A 9,926-nucleotide genomic window follows, 5' to 3' on the forward strand; every position below is an offset into this window, starting at 1 on the left:
AAGAGAGCCAGGCAAGGTGGCTCACGCCTTTAATCCCAGCACTCGGGAGGCAGAGGCAGGCAGATCCTTTGTGAGTTCAAGGCCTGCTTGTTCTACAGAGTGAGTTCCAGGCAGCTGAAACTCCAGGGAGACCCTGTTAAAAAAAAAAAAAAAAAAAAAAAAAAAAAAAAAAAAGTACATAACTAGTAAGTTGCGTGTGAGGCTTAAACTTATGTCACTACTGTATGTCTAGTGCCCTTTTTTAAAAATTATTATTGAGCAATGCCCATGGAGGTCAGAAGAGGCTGTCACATAGATCCCCTGGGACTGGATTTACAGACAGTTGTTAGCTGCCACGTGGGTGCTGGGATTCAAACCCAGGTTTTCTGCAAGAACAACCAGTTTTCTTAACCACTGAGCCATCTCTCCAGCCCCCGATTATTGAGCTTTTTTAATAATGTCCTTTTGTAAGAGACCAAAAGTGATCCACTCAAACCTGTCCTCATAGAAGATCAAAAGTGTGTGTACACTTAGACTGGTTATTCTGCCTTTAAAATGTTGAGCTTTATCTAACATGGCAAAGGAGTGATTCTCTTTTTTTTTTTTTTTTTTGGTCTTTTTGAGACTGGGTCTCCCTGTAGCCCCAGCTGTCCTGGAACGTACTATATAGACCAGGCTGGCCTTGAACTCACAGAGATCTGCCTGCCTCTGCCTCATGCCCGGCCTTGATTCTCTTCTTACAGTGCTCTTTCCATCTGTTGCTGTGTGGACTTAGTGACTCCACTCCCAACTTAGGGCTCTGATTGAAGGTATAGCTATTAACAGTGTCTAGGTTCATTAGAGAAAACAAATGAAATACATGAAAGTCAACTTGGTGTGAATAAAATATTTACTGCTGTTATATATAATCTGATACATATATAATGTATCCAAAGGAAAATAACATGGAATTAAAATTGCCTGGTTATTTTGTCATCATTTGTGAAGTCAGTGGCTACAGTAACAGTGAACTGTTACCTGGAAAGCCTGGAGAATGATAATTCCAGGTAATGGAATTCACACAGTGAGGTTTTTACATTCCTACTGTTTCCCTGCAGTATAAATCTTGCTCTAAATATATTTCACATTTCTTTTTTATTGGTTTTTTGTTTGTTTGTTTGTTTTTGTTTTTGAGACAGGGTCTCCCTGTAGCCCCAGCTGGCCTGGAATTTGCTATGTAGACCAGGCTGGCCTTGAACTCATAGAGATCCCCCTGGCTCTGCCTCCTGAGTGCTGGGATTAAAGCTGTGCACCGCCACACCCAGCTTTCTTATTTTAAAATAGAGCAAATGAAGTAATTCTGCTTTTCCTTTATGATTTCAGTCACTGCGGGTATCCATTGCACTTCAGGAAGTGGAAATTGGTCAAGTTTGTCACTTGTGGGAAATCCAGAAGGGGCATTGAAATTTTAGTGTGCAGTATGTCTTGGTTTTGGTTGGTTAGTAAATTTTTATCGTGTTTTTTCAGACAAAAATCTCATTATATAGCCCAGACTGACCTCAAATTCACAATCCTCCAGCTCATCTTCTTGAGTGCTGGGACACTCCTAATTTCCCGACACTACCCACTCATTGTGTCTTTTTTTTTCCCTCTCGTTTTGTTCTTGAGCCTTTTTTTTTTTTTTCGCTTTCCTTTTGCAGTTTATATCTTCAAAGCAATAACCTTACTCTCAGGAACCTAATTCATGGCCATTATTTCCTCCAGTCCAAAGTGTAACCCTGACTCTGCTGCCTTCCAAGCTGTGTGACAGGTGGTATTGCTCAGCATCTCTGACCCTCAGCTTTCTTAGCTGTGCAACAGGAATCCCAGTGATTCCTCACTCAGGTCACTGGGTTTGTTGACAAGTATCTTTGTCCACTGAACCAATTCACTGGTCCCTGACTTCCTAAGATTCCCTATGGCAATTGTTTTTGTTTGTTTGTTTTTTATTGTTTTATGCTTCAAACATCTAGACATCCTTTGAAGATGCACTTCCTGCCTTTCTTTGTAATTTGATTTGACTTTTATTATTACTTTTTTTAATGCTAAAGATTTGAAAAGATCAAAATTTATTTTTTTTAAATGCTAAAGATTTTCCTTTACTCACTGTATAGCAAGAACACAGGAACATATAAATGCCAAGTGTTGAGTCATATGGACCTAGCTTATAGAGACTTAATAAACATTTATTGACAAAATAGATGTTGTGATATTTACAAGCTTGTCAAACATACCTTCTGAGGAGAGGTATGCAGAAGGAGAGGAATTCATGTTGACATTTGCCAAGGATAATTACCATAACATTTTAAAATTTAATGCCTTGAAATTTCTACAGTAAAAATATATGCCAGGCTGTAAATCATCCTTTGCTAAACCTTTACCTGGCAAAGATCTATCTGTGCTATTTGCCATCACCTCAAGAAGAGGAAAACAGCTGTTAGTAGCCACCTGACTTCTGTTCACCATTTTATCTCAGTGCCTCTGCTAGCTGCTGCATCTCTGCTGAACGAAAGCTTCAGGAAAATGCAAAGTACTCCTCATAATTCAGTGTAGCTAGCCTCTGTGGTCATTTGTAATCCCAAACTAAGATTATTCTTTAAATTGCTATCTTCATCCATCTCATTCTTCTGGCAAGTTCTTCAAATATCAGGTAAACAGAATGGTTAGGGATTCGTAATGGAAATTCCATTCTCTACATACATTTTCCCTCCTGCAGTTTCTTGTTTTTTCTAAAAATTTCACCTAAAAGTACTGAGAGAGTCCATGCACTAGTTACCTCTGGAGGTCTGGATGCATGCAAAGTAGGCAGACTCTGCTTCCTGTGTGAGGCTTTTTTTATCTGGCCACCAGCTGCACCTTCTGCATTTTCTCCTTTTTTCCATTCCATTGGACAGAGTCTTCATTGCTTTCTTGAGGAAACTGGGTATTTGGTTTCTTTATTTTTAACATTTTATTTATTTTTATTTTATGTGTATGAGTGTATTGCCTGCATGTATGTGAGTGCACCCATGTTATGCAATGCCACAGAGGTCAGAAGAGAGCTCCCTGGAACTGGAGTTAAGGATGGTTTGTAGCCACCATGTGGGTGCTGGGAATGGAACCCAAGTCCTTTGCAAGAACAGTCAGTGCTCTTAACCGCTGAGCCATCTCTCTGGCCCCAGTGTTTGGTTTCTTTTCTCTTCCACCATTGTTGTAGTAAGCATCCTTGTACATATAGGTTTACCTCCTTATTAAAGAATGTTCCTTTCCTAAAGTTTGCTTTGGTAAGTGAAAGATCATGTGCTTATGACATTTTGATATATGTTATCAAACAACCCTCCAAAAAATTAGAACAAATTTATAAGCTTGCTACCAGTCTGTGCAAGTTCATTTTTTTTACATCTTCAGCAGCATAGTCACTAGATCTATTGATCCAGAGACCAGAAGCTGTAAATAATAAATCTCCAATTACTTCACATTATCTTTGATTTATGACTTCTACAAACAGCCTTCAAAAAAAGGTAGTTTTAATAGATTCCTTTTATTGCTTCCAAGTGAATTCAGGTATGAAAAGTGCTATCAAAACTAGGCAACCTTCTTTGCATTATTTCAGGCCTGAAAAAATATATTAAAGAAATTATGTTATTATGTATTACCAAGCACTTCTCTTCCTTAGTTCTTCAAGGTGCTGAGAAATGGAGCCTAGGACCCTGCATATGCATGCACTTAGTCACTGAGCAATACTCCTAGCCCTCTCTACATGTGGTCCCTTTTGAAATGCTTCTGGGGATTTACTGAGAAACTAACAAATTACTATGGAGATTGAACAATAATTTAAGTCATATTAAATGGGACTTTATTAATCCAAATAGACATTAATGAAATGTGAGTCTAATTATTTACTGCTTTCTTACAGGTGGATTCACCAATGAACTTGAAACATCCCCATGACTTGGTCATATTAATGAGACAAGAAACAACAGTTAACTACCTCAGAGAATTAGAGGTGAGGCAAACGGATATGTGCTAACCAGTTGAAATCGGCACCTCCCAGGAGCTTATGGTGTTCCAAGAAAAGCTAAAGCTTAAGCCCAGGTCTCCCAACTTTTGCAGGAATGTGCAATCTTTCGATAATGCCTTTTTTTTTTTTTTTTGTAGACAGAGTCTCCTCAAAAAGCAAATTATCTTGTCAAAGTGGTGTGTGTGTGTGTGTGTGTGTGTGTGTGTGTGTGTGTGTGCTAAATTTGTTCTAAGACAATGTTGTCCATGTATGCAACACATACTGAGCACTATCACTCCCCCACCTCCCTGCCTGCATCCCGCCTCAAAAAAAAAAAGTGGCTTTTGAGTAATAGAGAAACAGAGCACCCCAGTATAGGAGTATGTGTAACTCTTGACCTGACCTTGAATGGTTTCTATGGCTTTTCTTCCCCTTACCAGGTATGAAGAGGGCAGAAATCTTTGATGATACTCTTAGGAGAGTAAAATTTTGAAAAGGAAGAAAGGAGCTAGGCGTGGTAGCACACACCCATAATCCCAGGCCAGCTTGGTCTACGTAGCAAGATACTGTCCCTCCAAAAAAGAAAAGAAAAAGAGGAAAAAATGGCTTAATAAACTACAAATTATCATTTTCATTCATTGTGAAGGAGTAAAAACTAAGGTCTCACTATGATCTGTCTCATGGTTGAGGCAAGATGTTAAGTTTGTGCTTTAAAAACTTGAAACTTTAAAACCTGGAAGCTGGAAAACATGTGACTTGTTTGATAAGCAAACCAACCATTGTTTTTAGGCAATAACTTTCATCGTTCATTTCTATAAGCTGGGTTTGCTTAATACCATGCAGTTATTGGAAAAAATTAGATTTTCCCCCACAAACTGTCTCCTTAAAAGTTACAATGCTGGGCGTGGTGACGCATGCCTTTAATCCCAGCACTTAGGAGGCAGAGGCAGGTGGATCTTTATGAGTTCAAGGCCAGCCTGGCCTACATAGTGGGTTCCAGGACATCTGGGGCTACAAGGAGACCCTGTCTCAAAAAAAAGACAAGAAAAAATTTAAAAAGTTATAATGTAGGGGCTGGAGAGATGGCTCAGCGGTTAAGAACACTGACTGTTCTTGCAGAAGACCCAGGTTCAAACCTCAGCACTCACATGGCAACTAACAACTGTCCATAACTCAGTTCCAGAAGATCCGACACTCTCCTGTCCTCCGTCGGCATTTCACATGGGTACACTTACTTACATGCAGGGAATACATGCATACACATAAAATAAAATATATATATTTTTTAAAGTTACAATGTAGATTACATTCAAATTTTAAGGAAACTATAAGTTAGAATAAAAGTAAACCAAATTTGCTAAATGAGAGCTAGAATATACTGGGAATGAATAGAAGTGGTAAGTGTAAACTCAAAGTGCTTTCCAACTGTCAAGAATCATAAAGATCATCTTATTTCAGAAGGGAGGAAACAGACCTAAAGACAATGAATTGCTCAATTCTCAAAGCATGCTATGGCCAACTAGAGGCAAAAGGCACCTGTCTTGTTTTCGGGGGTTGGGGAGTTTTGTTCCTGTTCTGTGGAGATTGACCCCACAACATGCTGAACAAGCACTACTACTAAGCTGTGTCCCCAGCATAGCTCTTAACTGTTAAACCAGGTCAATAATTCATTTTCTGGTTATATGAAAGCCCTGAATTTCACTTATATAAATGACTATTAGCATATATGTCTATTTTATATATGTGTGTGTGTGTGTGTGTGTGTGTGTGAATTGAAAGGGAAACGCTTTTAACATTTGTTAACTAGCACTGCATAGGTAAATAGTATTTTTAGAATATTTATAAACCAAATGTGTCAACATTTTTAAGATAGTCTCTCACCTTGATACCACTAGTTTTATCACTTATAAATTTGGAAATGTTGATTTTTTTCCCATTAATATTAGGAATGCAACAATAGATTTATTTGTAGGGATTCATGCTTTGAAGCATGATCTGGTTTTATTTAAACATAGTATGTAGAAAAATGTCCGTGGTTCAGAAATTAGTTTTACTTTAGATGCATAGACACATTGATTGACACATTATGTATACTTACTGCTGTTGTTTTTAGTGGTATAAATAGAATTAAGTTAGATGATATGTAAGGGCCAATTCAATTAACTCATCCAATAAGTAAAAAATATTAACTCCAAGCTGGGTATGGTGGTGCATGCCTTTAATCCCAACACTTAGGAGGCAGAGGCAGGTGGCTCCCTGTGAGTTCAAAGCCAGCCTGGTCTACATAGTGAGTTCCAGACCAGCTGAGGCTACAGGGAGACCCTGTCTCAAAAAGACCAAAAAAACAAAAACAAAAATATTGACTCCACCAATTAAGTTTTGTGTGGGAGTTTATACTTACTCTTATACTCGAGAATAACATGTAAAATATAAATACAGGTGTCAAAATAAACATAGCCTGGCCTTGAAGCAATGTAAAGGTCCCTATGGAAGCTGAAGTGAAGAGGAAACACTATCCTGAAAATATAGGTAGCCACACGCTAGGGTGTCTGGAGCTCAGCTCTGCTGAGTTTAAGATACAAGTGCTGGGTAAGGTGAAGGATGGAACCAGATTTACTGCTTGAAGATGGGTGGGGAGCCAGTTTGCTCTTAAGAAGAATCTGAGAAGAAAAATAGCAGAAAGACAAAGTAAAACCTGATAAATAGAAAAGCAAACAAATCATCCAGTAGTTCAGTGGCTGCACTCTCAATTTCCTGTAATCTCAGGGTGGAATATTACATTGAGGTAGAAACTCCAAAATACCTAAATCTGGTTCTGGACTTGGGAACCGGGGAAAGCCTAGAAGCCATTGCAGAGCTGCTAGTTATGGGAGACAGTTGTAGAGTAGTTAGAACAGGGTGGTGGGGTGAAGGAACCTTGAGGGTTTTGACTGAGTAATTATAAGGATGAAGTTTAAGTTTGAGACTCCTAATAGATATCTAAGGATCGATAGTGAGTGGGAAGTTGGTTCTTCAATTATAGAATCAAGAGAAAAGTCTAGGCTGAAGATAGAAACTTGCAAGTTACTGGCAGACTCAAGGCCATGAGAGACTAGGCCAGTGTATCCACAAAATAGTGACTACTAGGTGGACTTCTTATGTATCGGAAGACTCTGGAAGAATAGCTTCAAAGTTCCAAGAGAAAGATAGCTGAACAATGCGTTCTTTAAAATACATTCCAGAATAAAGATAAGATAAAGATGTTTTCTGGCACACAGAGGATGTTTATAACCACAGCCCTCACCTAAATGAAAACTAAGAACAACGCACGGGGTGGCAGTACATAGGATGTGCAATGGTGGCTTACAAACCTTGAGAAAAAGTTGTGAATTTATGGTGTCCTAGAAGGTAAAACTAAATGCAATTAACAGTATGTAGTTGGATTGGGGCATATTCGGTGATTAGTTAAAACAGTTTACTAATTTTTATAATGTTCGGGAGAAAATAAAAGTAAATCCTATTGGAACTTTTTTTGGCAAACTTCTTAAAAACTTAAGAACATCTCCATGTTTAAGAAGTTTTACCAAATTGTCTAATTAAACCCCCAACATCAGTCATCTTTTATTACCACTAGTTTCCTTTGTCATTCCATTTCTTTCACCTGTTTAAAAGATTATTCTGAAAGTGGTCTGTAGGCTTCATGAGACTGTCAAATAAGTCTATGAACAAGAAGGTTCTTACCCTGGATCCTCATGGAGCATGAGGAAATACAGAGAATGGGGGAAGATGCTACAGGAACGTTGGAGAAAGTCAGGAGTTCCAAAAGAGTGGCAAACTCTACTGGACAAACAGCCTGATTCCTTAAATAAATCATAAAGGGAGAAAAGAAATTATGTGGTAACTGCTGGGCGGCAATAGATTCAGACACACCAACCAATCATAGTAGTGTGGACTTTGCTGGATTTTTTTTTTCTTTGTTTTGGAAATTTTCATACATTTTTGCAATGAAATACGATCATATCCACTTCTCATTTCCCCTCTCCAACTCTCCCCACATCCCTGCCAACACATGCCCCCTTCCAAATTTGTAAATTTTTTTTTTCTGGATAACCCACTAAGAACAGATAGTGCTCCCATGTGTGCATGGGTGTGGGGGCATTCACTGGAGCATAGGAAACCTACCAGTAGCCACATCCCCCCAAAAGAATGATTTTGCCTCCCCCAGAAACTGTCTACTGCCAGTAGCTCCTCAGGACAGGATGGTGCCTGGAGATCATCTACCCATCTTTGCTGAGATTTTGGCTGGTTTGGTCTTTTGCAGGTAACCACAGCTGCTATGAGTTCATGATTGCAATAACCATGTCATGTCAGAAGACAGGATTTCACAGCACTCTTCTTCATCTTCCAACTCACATTCTTTTTGCCTCCTGTGATGTTCCCTGAGCCTTGGGGATAGGGTTAATACAAATGTCCCATTTAGGGCTGAGCACTCTGTCTCTTGCTCTCAGCACTTTGACCACTTAGGTCTCTCCATTGACTGCTGTCCATTGCGAAAAGAAGCATCTCTGGCAATGATTGAGAGCATCCTGGGTCTGTCTGTGCTGGGAGCTGGGCAGAACTGGGTAGTTTGCTTCATTAGTGTCTGATTTGAGGAAACAAACTATTTCTAAAGAGAATTTTTTTTAATATTTATATTTTTTAATTTTATTTTATGTGTATGAGTATATTGCCTGCATGTATGTGAGTGCACCTGTGTCATGCAATGCTGTGGAGGTCAGAAGAGGGTTTCGGATTCCCCGGGAACTGGAGTTAAGGACTGTTCATAGCTGCCATGTGGGTGCTGGGAATAGAACCCACCAAAAGCAGTCAGTGCTCTTAACCGCTGAGCCATCTCTCCAGCCCCAAACGAACTATTTCAAAAAGAGAGGCAAAGCAATTGGGAACTTGAACATGAACTGGGTATTTAATATTAAGAGATTATTATTTTTAATATATGATAATGGTATTATAGGTTTTTGTTATTTTCTTCCCAAAGCATGCAGAAGTATTTACTGATTAAAAACTAAAATCAGAGCAGGCACTGCAGTAGAGAAATGCAATTTGTACTTTCCAAACCTGCACCTAAAGTGACAGTATAGGAAGGGGAATGTAGACGTGTTAAGGGCGAGAAAAAGGCCAGAGAGTAAAAGATCAGGGAAAAGAAAACCCCAAAATACATGGTTGAAAGAAATCCAAATAGACCAGCAGTCACAGTAAGTAAAGCAGATTGAATTTACTAATTGGAACTCAGATTGTCGGATTGAATTTCCTGCTCAGTCCATTCCAATGTTACAAATAAGAGAGAGAATAGAAAGGCAGCCTCAGAACTGTCAGTGCTGTTCTTGTGAAGGAAAGGTTCAGGCTGGGTAAAGAACAGCCAAGCAGCTTAAGCCTGTTTAAGGTCATTATTGAGGGTTCAGTAAGATGGCTCAGTGGGTAAAGTGCATCCCACAAAAACCTACACCTGAATTCAATTCCTGGAACTCCTGGTGGAAATTCTACTTGTGCATGCCAGTACTCACATATACACATCATACACAATAATAAAAGCAATTAAAAATTTTGAAATGAAAACATTTGTACTGAGACATCCCACTTAAGGTGCCCCCATTTCCCCCTTTCTCCCTTACTAATACCCTTCTCCTATGGTCCTACCTCTCTTGAGCTCCTTCTTTCCCTTTATCCCCTAGATTCCTTGTATACCCTTCCCTCCCCCCTCCCTTAAACTCACCCAATTTTTAGCCATATCTCCCTTATTAAGGCCTGCTTCCCACTGTTCTTCTCTTTCAGGTTCTTTCTTTTCCTTTACCTCCTTGGTTCCTTTCCATTATCCTTGTTCCTGTAGTTATGTCTGGATACGTACTCACTTATCAGGGTTTGGTTCTAGGATCCACATTAATTAGGGAGAATATATGTCGATTTTTTTTTCTGA

At 39.1% G+C, this 9,926-nt stretch overlaps 1 protein-coding gene across 3 annotated transcripts in view; it reads left to right on the forward strand.

The window, feature by feature from the left end:
• Nucleotides 1-9,926, forward strand: part of Ttc17 (tetratricopeptide repeat domain 17) — a 144,154-nt gene that overhangs the window by 18,082 nt on the left and 116,146 nt on the right. For all 3 annotated transcript variants that reach the window (XM_008848928.2, XM_008848929.2, XM_008848930.3), the window contains exon 2: nt 3,893-3,982. In XM_008848928.2, coding sequence (XP_008847150.2) covers nt 3,893-3,982 — 90 coding nt within the window. The remainder of the gene's footprint in view (nt 1-3,892; nt 3,983-9,926) is intronic.

The sequence above is a fragment of the Nannospalax galili genome, unplaced genomic scaffold (assembly GCF_000622305.1).
Source record: "Nannospalax galili isolate Female #2095 unplaced genomic scaffold, S.galili_v1.0 scaffold784, whole genome shotgun sequence".
NCBI lineage: Eukaryota > Metazoa > Chordata > Mammalia > Rodentia > Spalacidae > Nannospalax > Nannospalax galili.